At 40.1% G+C, this 19,445-nt stretch overlaps 1 protein-coding gene across 2 annotated transcripts; it reads left to right on the top strand.

The window, feature by feature from the left end:
• The first annotated feature begins 1,220 nt into the window (after positions 1 to 1,220).
• Positions 1,221 to 17,810, top strand: LOC139662176 (NLR family CARD domain-containing protein 3-like). 2 transcript variants are annotated; one of them, XM_071540799.1, is made up of 12 exons: positions 1,221 to 1,307; positions 2,847 to 2,936; positions 3,128 to 3,262; positions 3,963 to 4,073; positions 4,637 to 4,682; positions 5,188 to 5,410; positions 7,280 to 9,074; positions 9,594 to 9,767; positions 10,078 to 10,251; positions 14,283 to 14,453; positions 14,623 to 14,669; positions 15,107 to 17,810. In XM_071540799.1, exons 2-12 carry the CDS (start codon positions 2,863 to 2,865, stop codon positions 15,646 to 15,648), a joined length of 3,492 nt encoding a protein of 1,163 aa, XP_071396900.1. In that variant the 5' UTR covers positions 1,221 to 1,307; positions 2,847 to 2,862; the 3' UTR covers positions 15,649 to 17,810. The 2 variants fall into 2 exon arrangements, with proteins under 2 accessions (XP_071396900.1, XP_071396901.1); XM_071540800.1 differs by having other exon boundaries at positions 1,238 to 1,285.
• Positions 17,811 to 19,445: the final 1,635 nt, after the last annotated feature.

Below are 19,445 nucleotides of genomic sequence, written 5' to 3'. Positions count from 1 at the left end.
TAATTATTAAGTATTATTATTCCTGAGGTATTGTGAAGTTTGGGTATTATACAAAAAATCCAGAAAAGTAAAACTAACTATTCCTGATCCATAAATAACTTCACATTTTACGAGGGAGTTCACATTTCTGGTTGAGGAATAATTCTCAATTATAGAGTGATGTGACCTTTGACCTTAACACTGAACTTAACATGCATATTAGTAGTGTTTTGGTTCATTATTAGTCATTACAAACCACTTATTAGAACCTTATTCTGCACTATTATGTTCTACAAGTATAGCCCATTAACTATGGCTTTACTCTCAGTAGCTGCTAATTAGTGCTTATAGCAGTCAGTAAGAAGTTGCTGAACATGAATTGGACTCTCAGTATGTTTTGATCAGTTTGGGGCTTATAAAGTGCCAGTGTCACTTAGTACTGAGAGAAATTATTAAACTATTGAGGGAAATCCCAAAGTTAATAGTTAATATGTTCCCTAATCTGAAGTGTTACTAAAACTTTGTATCTAGATCAGAACCGGACAGATTCTCTGATCCAGGATCAGCCTGATCCTGCTGATTCTGAGTCAGTTTCTCCCAAATTTATCAGACTGGATCTTTTTAATCCTTTTGATCAAACCAGATCCAGAGTCCAGACTCTCTCCTGCCACCTGGTGGACAGATGATATTACAACATGTTGGGTTGACGAGAAATGAGAGAAAAACATGAAAAGTGTAAAGAAGACAGTTTGTATGTTGCTTTTATTCACTTTCGATACTTTCGATACAATCCATAAGAACTAAAAGACCCATTGTTTGGCAAAAATGATAATTCAAAACTAAACTATTTTCATATTTCAGCTGCGTCACAGTTTCTTGGTTCTTCATGAAGCTGAATGATCACAATCTCATTTATCACTTCTAAAATATGAATAATTCAAGTTTAATCCAAACCAATTACTAAAATCGTATCAGAATATTTTGAAACGGAGTACATTAGAGTTCATTAGAGTTTTACAAGATAAAGTTTCATTGCAGCTCTGATTCACTGAAATATTTCCGTCATGAAAACTGCAGGTGAAGACACTGGCTTTAGTTCTGCATGAATTATCAATAAATAGAATATAAATTCAGTACATAGAACAGGTTCCTCATTTAAAATAAATGCGCTTTGATCAGAGACTGAAACAGATTCAGACCAGGTGGATCCTGTGTGCGTGAAAGTGAAAGTAAAGTGTGAAGTTTAGTAACTGCGACACTTTTTTCTCCAGATCAGATCGACGCATTTCTGAACGAAACATCGAAGGTGAATTTTCATATCAAAACAGGTAAGTGACTGTAAATCAGATTAGTGGAACTTTACTGAGAAACTAACAGGTGGAAACTGAAGAGGTTTGGTTGTTTCTGAGGGAAAACAGTCTCTGTGCTCCATGGATCAAACATTCATAGAAATAATAATTAGGATTTCTGTTCGGTTTTGATTTCAGCATTGATTTTCAGATTGTATTTCTTTTCTTTTTTTTTAAGTTTAAAGCTTTAAACGTCGTGGCGTGACACATTTTAAGTTCCTTGTATAGAAATATAATCTTAGATCTAACTAGCCTAATTTAATTAATTTGTCTCTAATGGTTTTCTTTTTTTCTGCTGATAATAACAACATCGATGATACTCGTGTAGTATTGTGCCTTTTGGGTAATTATCACATTCACAAATCTAAAGTATTTAAAGTACACAGTCTAAAATGAAACTAGAAAAGCATTTCCTGAAGAAAATGCGTGTGATTGCTGTAAACTGACGTGGAGACCATTTTGAAATCTGAATGGAGTTTCTACTGTATACAGTGGCTGAGTTATAAATATCATGGAAGCGGATGGAAGGCCATAGACATGCATGTATTTCGTAACTCATAAACTATAAATGCTATGATTATGAATGCATGCACATTTGATCAGTATACCGTACTGAGCATTTTGCAATTTGAATGGAGTTTCTACTGTATACAGAGGCTGAGTTATAATACAATGGATCTCTATGGAATTATTTTATGATTAATAACTCAAAAATGTATAAGGAGTATCATAAACAAAAGTCATAGCACACATCTACAAAGAATTCCGCACGGTTTGACAGATGGGCCGTCTTTGTGGCATTAAAACTGTAGGACGAGATACATGACAAAGACGTTTTTAAAAAACTTCTAAATCTGCAATAACTATATATATATGCAAATATTAATATGCATAATTTGCACACATCTACAAAGAATTCCGCACGTTTTGATATAAGAACGGTATGTGTAGCATGAACGGTTTTCGAGTTACAGGTGAGCAAAAAAACGCACGGAAAAATAAGAAGAATAATGAGAACTAAAGTAAAGTATTAAATATTATTTATCATCAAATCTAACTAATGCTGAAGGTTGTAAACTGATGCACGAGCTGCAGCAAGCCAGAGACAGACAGGCATTTTTGGATAAAAGTAATAAAGTATTGCTGTGTGCATAACAACAGACATATCAGAATACTGAGTGGAATCATTACATTAAATATGGAGTGAAACTTAAAATAGATGCAGTAAAAGATCAGATTATGTTGTATACATGATGAAAGTGCCTTAATGACTTAATGAGGTAAATTGAAGGCTATAAAATTAATAAATAAAATAAAAACTAAATATAATAAAAAACTTTGCAGCCTGTCTCTTCCAGGAAAAGTGTTAGAAAGGATCAGGAGGAGACAGGAAGCAGTTTGACGGTGGAAAGGAAGGGTGTGGAGGTTGTTTGTGTGTGTGTGTGTGGGGGGGGGGGTTATGAGAGTGTGTTGCTCAAACCAGAGACTGACTGCAGACTTCACTGCTGTTCTCTGTAGAGACACTGGAGGAGAAATGAGTCACCAAGGTAAAACCTCCAAGAAGAAAAGGAGCCATCCAGATGGACCTGACACTGGGAAGAAAGCTATGTGAGTGAACGGTATTTGTGTGTGTGTGTGTGAGTGTGCGTGTGTGTGTGTGAGTGTGCGTGTGTGTGTGTGTGTGTGTGTGTGTGTGTGTGTGTGTGTGTGTGTGTGTGTGTGTGTGTGCGCGAGCACAGGTACAGCGTAGACGTGTTTGTTGTTTTTCTGGTGTACAATGTTATTGATCTATCATATAGATTGACTGAAGTCCAGAAGAGTGAAGAGGAGAGAGGCTCAGTGTCTCCATCAGGCAGCTACACATCAATGCAGAGCGACCGCTCCAAAGGACGTAATCCAGACTTCAGCAATGAACCCGGACCTTCAGGAACAAAGTAAGATTGTTAGCCCACCTGATAGAACTTAATTAAAGCTGCAGTCAGCAACTTAGAGATATCTGATTGGACGGATTTCAGTCATTCTTTCTTCACTCATCTCATTCCAATCAGGACCGAGTCCAGTTGTGATGCATTTCCTGGAGTTAGTCTGAAACTGACTGGAAAAAAAATATTTTAAACACTCAAAATCACATTTGAACAATGTGATATAAACATGTATATAACTAGGGGAAATGTTAATATATAATAGGGGCCCTTTAATTTAGGCAAATCAGGCGTACAGCATCTCAGATAGGGCTGTATGGGACATTCTCCTCTTCTTCTTTCTCACTTTTGGATTTTTACATAAAGATCTGGGCTAGTGCAGCTTTAAATGAGTGTCAGGGATTTAAAGATTTTTCCAAAGCGCAATAACTTTAATCCTAGCCACTAAGATGAAATCTAAATTTTACAGTGTCTTCATTAAACATCCTTGATCATATCACAATATGTAAACAGTAACATTTGAATTTCTTTCACAGCACCTTACAGTTCCAGACATGCAGATATTTGTTTTTGGTATGGGCGGCCTCAGTGGGAATCAAACCCCAAACCTTGGCAGTGTTAGTGCCTTGCTCTACCCACTCAGCCACACTAAGACTGTTAACTAACAGCTGTCATCTTTCTTTTTGTCTAAATCACTGTTCTCATCTAACAGCACTCCGGAAGAAGGAACAGCATCACCTTCTCCCAGCTGTTTGTCCCTAAAAAGTAGCAAGTCTATAAAACATCCTCCCGACTTCAGAGAAGAACTTCTGTTTGAGCTCAGGTAGTCTGCGTTCAAAACAACCACATCACCTTCATATCACAGTCAAGAAGTTACTGGTATAGTTAAAACACAGCAGAGATAAGCTAGCCCATATCGTTGTAGCTGCACTAGGTGAGTAAACAGGGAACTCTGAGCCTGTCTCTGTCCTCAGTAGTCACCTTTTGTGGGTTAGTACATCGTTCTTTTGACAACTGAATTGGGCTTCTGAATGAATGCTCCATTTAGATTTTGGCACAAAAGATTGTAACATCATTTGTGTATTGGTAAATTGCTCAAGATGTTGATAAATAAGATGAGTCCAATAGATGTCATACAAAGTGATAAAAGATTTGTTTCTATGTTGAAAAGTAGTGCATGGAATACTATTGTAATATATTCATCCTGTGCTAACTCTTCATTAAAATAATTACAATACCCACACTGTAGTACTAATCCTGTCCAGACAGGGCTAAAGATACATTTCAGTGTGCAATATGTTGAATATTTACCTCATTTAACAAGGCAAACTCTGCTCTGGTTGAAAATGTCTTTTGTGCTGCTGTAAGTTTTATGTGTTTTTTCAGTGGTCAGACTACACCATGTGTTGAACAAGACCAGGACACATTAAAGGTGGGCCGTTTTATTTATTAATGTACTAATCAGTATAGTGAATTATTTATTGTTCATTATCAAAATTTCAGTGAGTCACTGAGATGGCATCTTCTCTTCCACAGAGTAGTTAAGAGTAGGAAACTATGAGCAAATTACGACTATAACTATGAGTGAATTATTGTTGCTTATTGTAATTTAGGAATTAATTTCCCTTGCTTTAGATAAAAGGCCTCATGGCAAGATTTACATTACATTGTTTTGCTTTATGTAGACATACACGCCAATACATCTCACTAGAGTTTCACTGCACTTAACCCATAGACTTGTGGAGTAGCCAGTATTAGTTATTGTCTAATGTTTAGTCAATTATCAACACTCAACACTGAACATCAACACTGAACATCAACACTGAAACTGCAAAATAAAAACAACGATGTATAAGACAGACCTATACCTCCTAGAATAAATACTGTTACATTAAAATGTCTTATAATAAAATAAAACAATTCTTGGTCTGTATCAGGTGTTTGAATCCAAAGCCATGGCTTTCCTAAAGCAAGCTCTGAGAGGACATAAGAAGGTCCTTACTGAGAAGCACAAAGAATTGTCTGAGGAAGAACAGGAGGAAGTGGTTGATGATGAGCTGGTTGAGTCCAACCCTGAAGCAAATGAAGCAGCTCTGAAGATCGCCCTCCATATTTTGAAGACCATGAACAAGGATGGACTCGCTGACACGCTTGAGCAAAGTAAGAGATTGTATCTTCTCTTGGGGAGTTTGTGTGTGTTAGGGGAGCTGACTGTAGCTGCCACATGATGCCCAGTGAAGTTAGCCTTTTGTTGTACTATAATATCAAGCGGACCTGTTGGACAGATATCTAGGTGGGAGTGAAAACATGTCCAGATCCTGTACAGGCCCACGACCAGGGGTTAAATTGGGCCGGAAAGATCCGGAACGGCGTTCTGGCACCTCCGATTAATAAGTAAATAAATCTGATTGGCAGTTTCATACATAATAATGTCAAGCAAGTTCACGGGGCTGCCAACTGTCACGCATTGACCGTGAGACTCACGCAATTGACATTTTTCACAGCTCTCACGCCACAAGTCTATTTTCTCACGCAGTGAAAAACAAATTCATAACTGATAACGTTGCAACGTGAAAAAAGGAAACTGACAGCAGGACAGACGAGACAGAGCAGCACCGTGCAGCAGAGAGTTATTCAAACCATCTGAATAGCGAGAAATATACACAAATCTATTATATTGTAATTTATTCCCATGCATGCTGCTCAGAGTAATCCCAGTCAGCGGCTCTTCTGCGTCTCTCCCTCTCCTCTCAGGCAGGAGTGAGAGTGAGTTGCTATGGTTACGGGGATGCTCTATGTGTCTGTCGCTCTGAAACTTTCTCGCGATTCCCAATAATAGGTTTTTAGGTTAGTATGCCTATGCAAAATCATGAATGTAAGCATCTCAATGCTGAAATCTAGTAATATAACATAATTTTACATTTTTGGTTTACATTATACAGGGTTGCTGTTTCTTGACTTAATCCAAGAGGTTAGGTGGTGTAGAAATGCAGGAAATTTGTTTTAAATTACTATTTTTTTCTGACACCCGTGACAACCTGATTGTTTATAGAAACAAGTTAAATTCACTTGAACACACTGTTTTATCACTCAGATTGGGTTGAAAATAGGAAAGAATCTCTAGTTTCTTCTTTCTCTACATTTTCACAACACAACCTGTCAGCACCGCGGCTCAGAGTAAACTGTCTGTCTGTCATTTGATTGAGCGTTTGTTTAATGTCGCCCGGCATCCCGGTTGAGCGGCGTTTTCTGATTTTAAGCATTGTGATTGGCCCGAAGGTCCAAATACCACCCAGCCGGAAAACTTTGGTTATAAAACGAACCGAGCCAGTAGTAGCTCCAAAATCAGGTACAACCACCGGTACTGCTCTGTATTTATTTTTTTTATGTAATTTTGGTTTTGACTTTATCAAAGTTGCTTTCACACCGAAATGATCCGCACCACGGTCCGAATGGAAGAGGACCGAGACTGGCGATTTTTGGCAAACCTTTTGCAAGATTTTGGTCCGCACCCGAGTCCGCATGGTGCGTTCACACCAGTCAAAATTATCCGAACTTAGCAAAAGGGTCCTAAAGTCCGGACCAAACGATGCTGGTGTGAAAGCCACCTTAGAAAGTTCTGTAAATTTCTCACTAATTTTACATTTTACCACATAGTGAAGCCATTTTTGATTGTCGATATGTTGAACATTTGTTTTTTCAGCACACACTCAGCTAAATGGCAAGTACCACTAAAAGAGAAAAACTGATCTCTATACACAAAGATGCAGTACTTTTATAGCAGTCAAACTGGGGACTTTATCAGCACACTGTGCAACTTTGATTGGACTGCTTTTGATCCTGTCATTGTACCTGTACAAATGTTATTAGGTAGGTTCTTCTAGTGTTTACAACAAGACAATCCACCAAAAGTTATTGCTGTTTGAGTAAAGCTTGTGCATTTTCATGCTGATTGACGGGACACATTAGGGTTAAGAAAAAACAATTTATTGGGGTTGTTATTAATGAGACAAATTTCTGTGTTGTTAGATCATTACGGAGAACTTATCATGTACCAACGGAAACTAAGATCTTCCCTAAAGAGGAAATATGAGTCCTTGTTGGGAGAGATAACTAAGCAACGACATGCATTACCTCTCAAAAAGATCTATACAGAGCTCCATGTCATAGAGGGAGACAGTGGAGAGATCAATAATGAACATGAGGTGAGACAGATTGAGACAGCCTTCAACAGACCAAGGACTTTGGAAACTCCAATCAAGTGTGAGGACATCTTCAAGCCTTTAGCCAGACAAGCCAAACCAATCAGAACGGTGCTCACCAAGGGAATAGCTGGCATTGGCAAAACCATGTTGGCACAGAAGTTCATGCTGGACTGGTCGGAGGAGAATGCCAATCAAGACATCCAGCTCCTGTTTTCACTTCCTTTCAGGGAGTTGAATTTGCTAAAAATGGAAAAAAGAAGTTTGATGGAACTGTGTGACCTCTCTATCGAGCTGGAAGCCTCTGAACTCAAAGACCTGGAGAGTTACAGCGTTCTGTTTGTGCTGGATGGTCTCGATGAGTGCCGACTCCCTCTGGATTTCCAGGGCAACGAGCGCTGTTGTGACGCCACACAGTCAGCCTCAGTGGATGTGCTGCTGACAAACCTCATTTCAGGAAACCTGCTACCAAAAGCTCGTCTCTGGATAACCTCCAGACCTGCTGCAGCCGGCTGCATCCCTCCAGAGTACATTGACCTAGTGACTGAAGTACAAGGCTTCAACGACCCACAGAAGGAGCAATATTTCAACAAGAAAATTGATGATGTAAAATTAGCGAGAAAAGTAATCACACACATAAAGTCAACAAGAAGCATCTACATCATGTGCCATGTGCCAGTGTTTTGCTGGATTTCTTCCATTGTACTGAGAAAAATGTGTGCAGAATCAGAAAAACGAGAAATGCCGAAGACATTGACTCAAATGTACATCCACTTTCTGGCATTTCAGACCACACAGATGCATCTCAAGTACCGAGAACAGCTGGAATTGGACTCCCAAAGGAGCAATAAGATCATAATGTCACTTGGGAAGTTGGCATTTCAGCAGCTGCAGAAAGGCAACCTGATCTTCTATGAGGAAGACCTGAGAAACTGTGGTATTGATGTCAGAGAAGCATCTGTCTACTCAGGAGTATGCACTCAGGTCTTCAGGGAAGAGCCCTTGTTGCGTAATAAAGTCTTCTGCTTTGTGCATCTGAGCATCCAAGAGTTTCTCGCAGCCTTGTACGTCTACCTGATGTACAGGATCCGCGGTGTAAACCTGATGTTCAAACAACATGGCACCTCGACCGAACCTCAGATGTCCAAAACCATGCCTGTAGCCGGTCTGCACAAGGCTGCAGTGGATAGAGCCTTACAAAGTGACAACGGCCACCTGGATCTCTTCCTCCGTTTCCTCCTCGGACTCTCGCTGGAGTCCAATCAAGCTCTGTTCAGAGGCTTGATACAGGTAGAGGCCAGCGGCTCACACAGTCATGAGGAAACCATCATGTACATCAAGGAGAAGATCAGGGAGAATCCACATCCAGAGAGGTGCATCAATCTGTTCCACTGTCTGAATGAGTTAAATGACCACTCTCTGGAGCAGGAGATCCAGAAGTACTTGGGCTCAGAACGAGACTCGGTGATGGACCGCTGCTCCCCTGCAAAGTGGTCAGCTCTGGTCTTTGTGTTGCTGACCTCAGAGAAGAAGCTGGAGGAGTTTGACTTGAAGAAATACTCCAAAACAGAAGACGGTCTTCAGAGGCTCCTACCAGTTGTCAAAGCATCCAGATCAGCAATGCAAGTATCTCTGTAAATCATTCATTAGTCATTTCCCACCTTGTGGTTCTATGAGTGCATACAGTTTTACAGTGGGTGGCTACAGTGGGAATCAAACCCCTAACCCTGGCAGTGTTAGTGCCACGGTCCACTCATTGAGCTACACGGGACAGACTGACTGACACTCAAGATGAGCAATTCAGATGAGATACTGGCGGGTCTTAAATTCTGAAAGATTAGTCCTTTTTGCTTTATCCATTTAAACCCTCATCTTAATAAACAACTTCACTCATGTTGAGAAACAAGAAATCCATCTGGATATTTATTCCTTGATAGGCTCTCAAGTCCATTCACTGACATTGTGACAATAACATATTTTGAATTGTGTGTTCTAACACAACACACCATTACAGACTCAGATATGACACAAACAGACATTTAAAAAGTACATAATGTTTTCATAATTAACAGTGGATCTGTTGTACCCATCATGGATTGTACATTTAAATTGCAAATCGAATTTGTCTTTCTCTTTATCAGGCTGAATGATTGTAATCTCACTGGAAACTGCTGTGAGACGCTGTCCTCCACTCTCAGCTCAACATCTTGTGAACTGAGTGATTTAAACCTAAGTGACAACAACTTACAAGATTCAGGAATTGAACTTCTCTGCATTGGACTTGGGAACCCATTTTGCAGACTGAAGACACTAAGGTGAATAAGTGCTGTACCTGATAATGAGGATGACGTACAATATTGAGTCCACATTGGTATTCTGTTGTAAAGTTAAATCCTTATAGTGAGATGTTTGATGTCAAAAATAAGTAGTTTTGATCCTTTTGCAGGATTTAGTATGAGTATATTCTCTTCCAAATATGTCCACTTGTGCTTTAAGTTTTTGAATGATACACAGAAAATATTGCTGTTGACAACCATGTAGTTTTGATATTGCACAATGCAGTTTTTACCAACAGACAGCAACGACATGTGAGATACAAGGACATTCTCTGTTGTTTCCCTTCAGGCTGAACCGATGCGGTCTCACCCAGAGGTGCTGTGACAAGCTGGCTTCAGTACTGAGCTGTCACTCATCACATCTTAGAGAGCTGGACTTGAGTGACAACGACATTGAAGATGCAGGAGTGAAGCTGCTGTCCACTGGACTGGGAAATTTGCGCTGTAAATTGGAAGGCCTCAGGTATCATTTTAATATTAATTTAAATTTCATCTTAATTTTAATACTATTGATGTTAGTGAAACTGTTAGTATGAGTTTGATAGCTTATAAGTATATCTTGCTAATGCTCATATTCAGCACAGGGTAAAAAAAGATAATGAGGATAATTGTGGTTTTGGTGTTTAGTACTTCTAATCTTCGCCCCAGGTGGGGTATATGGCATCTACCCCACAATTGTTCTCCAGTTTTGGTGGTAATTCACTGTGTGTTGTGCCTTGCACCATGGAAGTTTCATCCACCAGCTCAGATTGCACTGTCCTACGTTAGGTGTTCTTTGTGATGTGGTCTAGGCTCATCTTGAGGATATGACCAAGCTAGTGCAAATGATAGCATTTGATTCCGGTGATTGGACATTGTTATATATTTTGCTATATATTTTGAAGGCATCCGTTATGGAAGGCAGTGATGTTTTTCATATCCCCCTTTGTTACTCACCAGCATTCTGAGACATATAACAACACTGATTTCACAAGGGTGTTGTAAAGTCAAATCTTGGTTTTGGAGCTGTATTAGCCAGATATCCACAATTGGCCAAGAGGACGCCACACAATGGAGATGGATAGAAGTGTAATCCCATGGCAATTGTCACATTGCTGGAGGTTGGAGGAGGATTAGGCCTTTAATCCAGTCGAGTCCAGTTGAGGATGATGTTTTGATCCCCAATACTTTGGAACAAGTCAGTGAGTACCGTAGTTGATAGTACTGTTGATAGGTCAGCCTTGAGTATCTCAGTTTGAACGGAATCAGTGCCAGCTGCTTTGGCAGTCTTCATTGCTTTAATGGTACTCCTGATGGACGAGTGTCAATCTTGAAGATACTTGAAGCTGGGCGAGGAGTGGCGGGTTTGTTGGGTTCTGGTCTATTGAGCCCTTCCTGAAAGTGCTTAACCCAATGTGCTGCTTGCTGCCATTCAGTGATTAACTTATTGCCAGTTTTATCTTGCACTGGGGTTATGGCATTTATCTTTCATCTCACCAGATTAATGCTTTCCCATTGTCCTCTCACTGTTGATGTTATCTCTGCTGACTTTAGTGTCACCAATGCCTAGCAGCATGCCATGCTAGGGGACTTTGGAGACAACCAGTTGTTTATACCAGTGGTCTTTCCCCTCAGGTTCTGCATCTTTGGAGTGCAACACTGAATGATGGTGAGATTTGTGAGAGGCAAGCTGTGATTAACCTGGGATTTAAGGTGCATTTACATTCGATCAGGGTGTTGACTTTTCATTTTGAGAGAGCAACTCAATAGATGTGAGTGGTATCATGCCCAGATTGAAGGATATGTGATTAAGGCCCCGTGTCCACCAAAGACCTGTGAAAAAAGCGCTGGTGCTGTTCTGTCATTAATTCCAATGGAAAAGTAGCGCTTTCAGCACTTTCGACCCAAAATAGGTACCTCACCTCTTTTTAGCGCTGAGCGCCGTGAGCGCTGGACCTGTTCTCGAGTTGAAACAATTTAAACTTTTCTGAAGCACACCGCTCGTCACTGTCACTTCAGAGTTCTACCAACCAATGAGGATGAAGTAGGGGCGGGACCAACAGCCGGCATCCTGCCGTTTTGTAGCGAATGTTAGCTACGCTAACGTCTTCTCAGCGCTCCCTGCTCCAACGCTTACCTGATGCAGCCACTCAGCACCAGCGCTTCAAGCGTTCAACAGGTCGGTTGAACATTATGCCCGGAGTCAGTGCATCTGCAGTCAGTAATTCCCAGGATGGTAAGATGGTATCTCTTCATTTCATTGGCAATCAGAGCAGTCCTTGAGGTATCAGTCTTGGTGCAGACTTTCCCTGTGCCGTGCTGTTTTGATCTTAGTTTTCAGGAAGCAGACTATCTTTCACACCGCTGACTTCCAAAGGCCTTCACCAGGGGTGGTCATCGTTGAGGCTCATGTCTGCTCTATGGCTGGTCTTGGTTGCAATTATACCAGTTTCCGTAGCAGGTGTGTTTCACAGCATGGGGTTGTTAATCCCAGGACCACCAATAGGTGGATGAGTATTACTTTGTCTGTTTTCTCCTCCTCCACCGAGTCACCATGGTTGAACTTGCTAGGAGCTGAAGCTCCAGATGGCATTGCCTTTGGGATCATCAGAGAAACCTTTAGGTTACTTCCATAACCCTGGTTCTCTGAGTAGCAGAGAGTGAGATGTCTCACTATGGGTTACGCCCCCCTCGTGTATCTTCAGAAGCATTTATTCCACTACACCAGCTCTGAGTGGCTGGCAGTCATGATGTGTGTGTCAGGCCCCTCCTCCTATATATAGGGCTAATGCTGTGTCACTTGTCATTCAAGCAAGCACACATCTTCTCGCATCACTACAGTAGCAAGAAGAGCGGTCCGGTGAGACATCTCACTCATGCTACTCAGAGAATCGGGGTTACACAAGTAACCTAAACCTAGTAACTTCTCTTTCATAGCATTTGTTTCGATGTCTCACTATGGGATATGGAGACTCCCATATTGCCAGAAAAGCTTATCTCGAACACTGACCACCAACACTCAGGTGTTGGACAACCACTACTGCTCCGCCTCAGTGCAAACGCTCAGAACAGCATGATGCAACAGTTGGGGCCGTGACATTCAATTTATAAAACCTTGCAAACGTGAGAGGCGAGGACCAGCTAGCTGCAGCGCATATATCCTGAATCGAGACCTCTCTAAATAGAGCCCAAGAAACCTGTGGTAGATTGCGCACGTAAACCAGACGGGGCCTGAAGACACAGGCCCTAGTTTTTTGACCCTAGTCAAAAAAATACGTCCTAACTCCTATTCCTAACCACTTTTCCTTGACCTAATTGGAAAACATCATGAGGTTAAGGAAAGATATGAAGGAGAATTCATAAGGGCTTAGGAAAAGACAACCGCGGTGCTAAGAGAATCCGACTGCACTTACACTAGGCTACGTAATTATGCGATGGCGGATGTTAATGACGTGAGTCTGCCGTGTGAAACTACAATGTTCCGAAGATGGACTACTAAAAGCGCATCTTAGATAGGCTACTTCGCCCCATGCGTTCTTACTGTGTTGTTTCATGCAGGCTATATAAACATGGACAAGTCGATGAAAAATATTACTTCATCACCAAGGTTGGAATTGAAATAAAAAAATATAGGCTACCAGTCACAAAAGTGAAACCAAATGGTTGTCACATTGAGAATGGTTGCTCACTCACGCTCACCTTCCTGTCCACTCATATTTATCGACATGAGTCCCAATTAGTAGCCTATGATTGTATGAAAATAATTGTTACATTCATGCAAGATAGGCATAACATGTTAGGCCTACAAATCTACTACTGTACATATCGTCATTCTTAAGTTTCAAACATGTTGAATTAAAAACATCATCTGGCTAAAAACGTCTCATATCCCCTTTTCTTGAAAGACAGACTTCTGTGTTATGGTTAATATGCTGATTGTGATCGGATTATTAAACCTATGCATATAATAGCCCAAGAACCACCACACATCTCAGTAAACACCTTGAAATGTTGACTTTATTGTGCTTTTAAGTTGTTCTGGCTGATACAGGCCTTTATTAAGGCAGGGGTTTCAGCATCTGTGACTGAAGTCAAATTAATTAATGATATTCCTAAAGGCTGGCAATACAACAACGCTCAGAATGAAAAAATAACTAATGCAAACTGAGCATAGGTTACCCTACGACATTAACTTCACTTTGATCATTTTACAACAGCAGCGTAACGTTCATAGTTCAGCTAACATATTGTTCAAACCATATAAGCATATTCGCAAGTTATGTATTAGGAGGGTTGATGCATTTTTTTGCTACAAACTATGGGCAGAGTTCTACACCATAATCCTGTGGCCCAAAAGTATTGTCATCAGACTAATTAGGCATGGGCATCAATTTTAGGGTGGCTACATACATTTTTGATATGAATAAATATCCATCAGAGAGTAACACATTTTGTGTATTAGGTGTGTTCTAGTGGTGATACAAACACTTAAGGGCAAACTCTGCTGCTCAACAGGTTGTCGTTCTGTAGTATTACGGAGGAGGGTTGTGGTTTCTTGGCTTCGGCTGTGAGGTCCAACCCATCCCACCTGAGAGAGCTGGATCTGAGCTACAACCACCCAGGAGACTCTGGAGTGAAGCTCATCTCTGCGGCTCTGGAGGAAGCACACTGTGACTTCTCACTCAGGTAAAGTCCATAATCTAGTATGATTCTTTTATTTCTTTAAGTAACAGTACTGATGTCACATGGGGCAGATTCAGATGTGACACCAACAGGCCTTGAGACAGGCTTTTATGCTCTCTGCCTCTACAATGTCCAGACTGTCTCACAGCACATGTGCCTATCTATTCCACAGTGTGGACCACAATGAAGAATTCTGGTTAAAATCAGGACTGCGAAAATGTAAGTTGCGAGAGTCTTAACAAAATCGGTTAGGAATTGGATATTGTTGCCTCTAAGTTGATGTTTTTGTTGAAAATGAACAAGGCCCAAACACACTTTTGAAAATAAAATAAATGAGTGGCTGTTGTGGTAATACAAGTTTATACAGCAAGTAGTTTAAGCCAAACAATCTCATTGGTAAAAGGTGACCAGAGACCTACTAACCCAGCGAGCTAGTTTGTTACCTTTTTTGATTGCTCCTTTTTTTTTTAAAATTCTTTTCTAGACCACTTAAGTAAAACTCCCCATGAAGTGCACATGCTTTGGTACCTGAAGGATAAATGCCATAATATCCAAGTGTGCCATTTTTACTGTGGTTATGGGGACATTTCTGATGATCACAGTCATATCCAGGTATAACTGCTGATTCTAATCCCTTGACTTCTTCTTGCCATCAGATGCGTGTGAGCTCACAGTGGATCCTAACACAGCCCACAAGCTCCTCATCCTCTCTGATGGGAACAGGAAGGTCACCCAGGGGAGAGAAGAGCAGCCATATCCTGATCACCCAGACAGATTTGACTACTGGACACAAGTCCTGTTCCAACAGGGCCTGACTGGCCGCTGCTACTGGGAGGCTGAGTGGGAAGGGAACTGGGCTGGGCTCGGAGTTACATACAGGGCTATCAGTCGCAAGGGGGTAGGCAATGATTGTGTGATGGGGTACAATCCACTGTCCTGGGGTCTACACTGTTCTGCTTATGGCTACCATGCATATCACAACTTTAAGAGCATTCTCCTTCAAGTCCCTTTGGCTGGTTCTCGTAGATTGGCCATTTACCTGGACTGGCCGGCTGGCATCCTGTCCTTCTACAGAGTTTCCTCTGGCAGGTCGCTGACACACTTATACACCTTCTACACCACATTCACTGAGCCTGTCTACCCAATTTTTAAAGTTTGGGATTATGGCTCCTCAATGAGATTGTGTCAGGTGAAGTAGCTTGACAAAACAAAGGGTCGTACTCTACTGTGTGTAGTCCTCTTTTACAGTGACTTGTTTGAAACCTTGATTTAGCTTGGCTGGAGGGGCAGTGATTAATTGACTAATTAAAGCAGCTGAAAGATATATATAATAATATAAGAGACTTAATATGCCGATTTAGAGGACCAAGGGCAGGCCAAATTAGGCTGGATGTTCACTCAGGGCCTATAACAAGGAATTCAGTTTCGTCCGATTTTAATTGTAAGATCTTTTTTGACATGCAGTCCTCAGCATCTGTTAAACAACTATGCAGAAAGGCCATCTTATTTAGGCCAACTTATTTAGCTTGACTAAGAGGTACAGCTGGGTATCATCAGCATAGCATAATTATGTGACCCAAAGGAAGCATATACAGGGAGAATGAAATTGGTCCAAGAATTGAGCCTTGTGGCACACCATACGTGATCAAGGACTGAGAGGAGAAATAGCCATTAATGGACACAAGGAATGCCCTATGAGTCATATATGAAGAGAACAAATCTTGGGCAGTCTGTGAAATCTCAACCCACTGCCTCAGTCTATCTAGTCTGTTCTGTGTGGAGTTTGTTCTCTCCGTGTTTGCTCTGGTTTCCTCCCACAGTCCAAAGACATGCAGCTTAGGTGAACTTAAGACTCTAAATTGCCCATAGGGAGTGTGTGTGTGTAGTATGTATACGACATAGTATGTGTAGTATGTGTATGATCTATATGAAGAATGTAGGCCTATATGATGTAGTATGTATATGTATGATGTAGAATGGTATATGACATGTATATAATGGTATGTAAAGCCGTTTGAGACTTGACCGTGATAAATATATAAATAAGATTAGATGAGGATGTAATGCAGGGTTCTTCAGTTTTGGTGTCCAGCAGGTTTTTGTTGCTCCTTGGCAGTCAATGAGGCACACCTGGTGTCAGGTAGCCACAGACCAGGCATGGATAACCCTAATAACCACCATGTAGCACCAAAAGTGTGTAGCACTAAACAAGAACCGAGGATTGTGCTGATTGGTAGAGATACCAAGATATACAGGAAGCGTTACACTAAGCCATCAGGTGAAGTACACGTCATCAAATACTGCAACAACTTGCACTGCTGTAGCCAAACTTCTGTTGAGTGAGTAGTTGCTCTTAGGGCTTTACCTTTATAGCAATACTATAAAGATTATTTTTCACATGCAGTACATTATAGATTACGGATTACTCTCTAAAAACTACAATCACTAATGTAATCCATCGTGATGCTCCTTCTCAGTAATATGATCGATTAACTATTATTATTAAATTGTGTTAAATTATATTTGTGTTCACAATCTCATAGTCAAAATGCCCTATTACCTTTTTCTGAGAAATCTAATATGTAATCACCTATTTATTCCAAAGTGTCATAGTCGCTGTAACACATTACATGCACCATTTGTTGTACTAATACTGTGATAACATTAAGAGCATCTCAGTGGTAGTTACTGAGTCATATTTTATAGTCACAAGCCTGCATCTCTAATCTTCAGACTTCCATATTACAGAGTTCAGGATGAGGAGGAGAGCCATTTGTTTTGCTATACTATCTACAGGCAGGAGGACAGGGAGAAGGACTAGCAGGAGTCACAGAGGTGCAGTGTTTTAATTAAACGTATTTGAACAACATTTCATTACTTTGATATAGTATATTTTGTATTTTTATTTTTTTTTGGCTGGAGTGTATCAAGAACTTATGGAAGCAATATATTTTTGTATTTCAAAATGCTCAAATGACTGTACTTTCTTATCAGATTTCTTTAAAATAAAGCACTAACAAATTCAGATTGCTGCATTTTATTTTGGCCAGAGCATAGTGATTGATGCACTGTGAAGTCACTGACCACATTCCACAAAGACAAGTAGCCAATTAATTAATTACAGGTAGCCATGTTTGGCAATGATAAGATCATTGTTCTTCATTGATCGGCTACACTTTACCTATTTGGGGCCCATATGTAACAGACTAATTTCTTAGGATTGTTTTTAAGTGTTTACTCAGAATAGTACTATAATGTTTGAACTGTAAACAGTAATCTCACTTTAGCTGAATTTCCCCTATAAAATATTTTTATAAGTGTAAGAAATGTCAGTCTAAAGAATTGTTTCTTTGTTGTATTTTTTGTATTTTGAAAATTAATACAAATACAAATTCCACATTTTCATAAACATTTCTTGACAGCAATATGTTGAATTTTATTTTGATACATTTGATGACCAAGCATCTAATTTGTAACAAGATACATTTTAATGTATCTTTACCCAGCTACACCTATGCGTAGTTGTGTTGCAAGTCAAAGTGATGCAGCTCATGGAGTGATGCAGCTTAGTGGGCATGTGCAGTGAAGTTTAAGATCTATCTGGAGCCTTTTACTTACAAACTAATGATATTTTAGTGGATGTAAATATTTTTTTAAATATTAAACAGTGAATATCAGCATGTTTTTGACTGTCCCAGCAGTTCTATGGCTGCTGGGACATGGCTGCATTGGGCACCGGCTACATGGACGAGACTTGTTGGCAAAACAAATTCATTGCTGATTTTGCTGGAACACCAGCCTTATCCTTTAAGGATGGAAATTCACAAAGATGTTAGTTGATGTATTTTATTTAATGGAACAAAACATAGTAGCCTATAGCTAGTAAGCCTCTGTGAAGCACATTTTATTTCTGGTGTGTAAATCCCATTTATATTCATATTTTGGACTACACACCAAATGGTGGAAACGCAACTTTACAGCCTACAAAATGACATCAGACTTCTCCTCTCTACTCAGGAAACCGTTCAGTACAAAGAAACACTGTGGGTTTGGTCACAGGTAAAAACCAATGGCTCATTTTCACTATCACTATTCTGAATGCCTAACTGAACTGAAGCTAAGGTTTCAGCAGAAGGATAGTCCAAATCGATCATCCAAAATGATTGACAGCACAAAACTAAAAGAAATATCCTTTTTTCAAAGGATAACAGGTCATTGAAGTCCTTGGTTGACAGAATTATTTAACCGTTAATGACTGTATCCTGTATATTTTTGGAGATATTTAATGATACATTTTAGGTAATGTTTTCTTTTCCCCCCAAAATGAATTTGTGATGTTCTGGAATTTTCTCTTCAAATGAATCTCAAACAATGCTTTGACTTCCACACTTAATATATGGCACTATATAAAAATATCTATCATACTGTGAGACACATTTAGACATTGTGAGGACTGAGTTCATCGATGTAGATCCTTTGAGAGAAAATATTTTGTCCCACCTACGACTCAAGATGGTTTCGTTCCTTCTGCTGGTCGGGGAATGGCGGCTTGTTCCAATCCACTGGGTGTGGCAGGGGCCCGGAAAGGAAATGTTCAGTAAACCCTCCTGGAACAGGGACCATATGTGACTGTCCAACATGAGGATCAATACTTTATATAGCAATAACGAAAAACCTTACAAACCACACCTGAATTTACTGTGTCAGTATTGCCCTCTGAAACGTGACATAATTTTTCAGCCCAAATAAGAGATTCTGGCCCCGCCCTCTTTCAGTCTACCATGAAAATGAATAGAGATGTAAGATTATGTTAATGCCTTTAACTGCATCCAACACTGATATTAACTGTTTCTGCTTTATTAGTTGAGGTGGATTCTGATGGTTTTGAAGACTTCCAGCATTTTGTGACTTTGTAAAGTGAGAATAACACAACTTCCGCCCCATGGTTGTTAACAGTTTTGAAAAAAATCAGTATAAAAAAATTCATTTAAAATA

This window comes from Centroberyx affinis, unplaced genomic scaffold, assembly GCF_046629955.1.
Source record: "Centroberyx affinis isolate AG114_WGS23_722 - 3 ecotype Tasmania unplaced genomic scaffold, CSIRO-AGI_Caff_v1 ptg003722l_1, whole genome shotgun sequence".
Taxonomy (NCBI): domain Eukaryota; kingdom Metazoa; phylum Chordata; class Actinopteri; order Beryciformes; family Berycidae; genus Centroberyx; species Centroberyx affinis.
Note: the sequence above shows the minus strand (reverse complement) of the source record. Positions and strands in the feature narration are given on the sequence as shown.

Excerpts from the sequence above, each read along its gene's own strand:
- LOC139662176 (XM_071540799.1), top strand. The coding sequence starts at position 2,863 with ATGAGTCACCAAGGTAAAACCTCCAAGAAGAAAAGGAGCCATCCAGAT. Across the intron at positions 3,263-3,962 it reads CCCGGACCTTCAGGAACAAA|CACTCCGGAAGAAGGAACAG; the intron begins GTAAGATTGTTA and ends CTCATCTAACAG. Across the intron at positions 5,411-7,279 it reads CGCTGACACGCTTGAGCAAA|ATCATTACGGAGAACTTATC; the intron begins GTAAGAGATTGT and ends CTGTGTTGTTAG.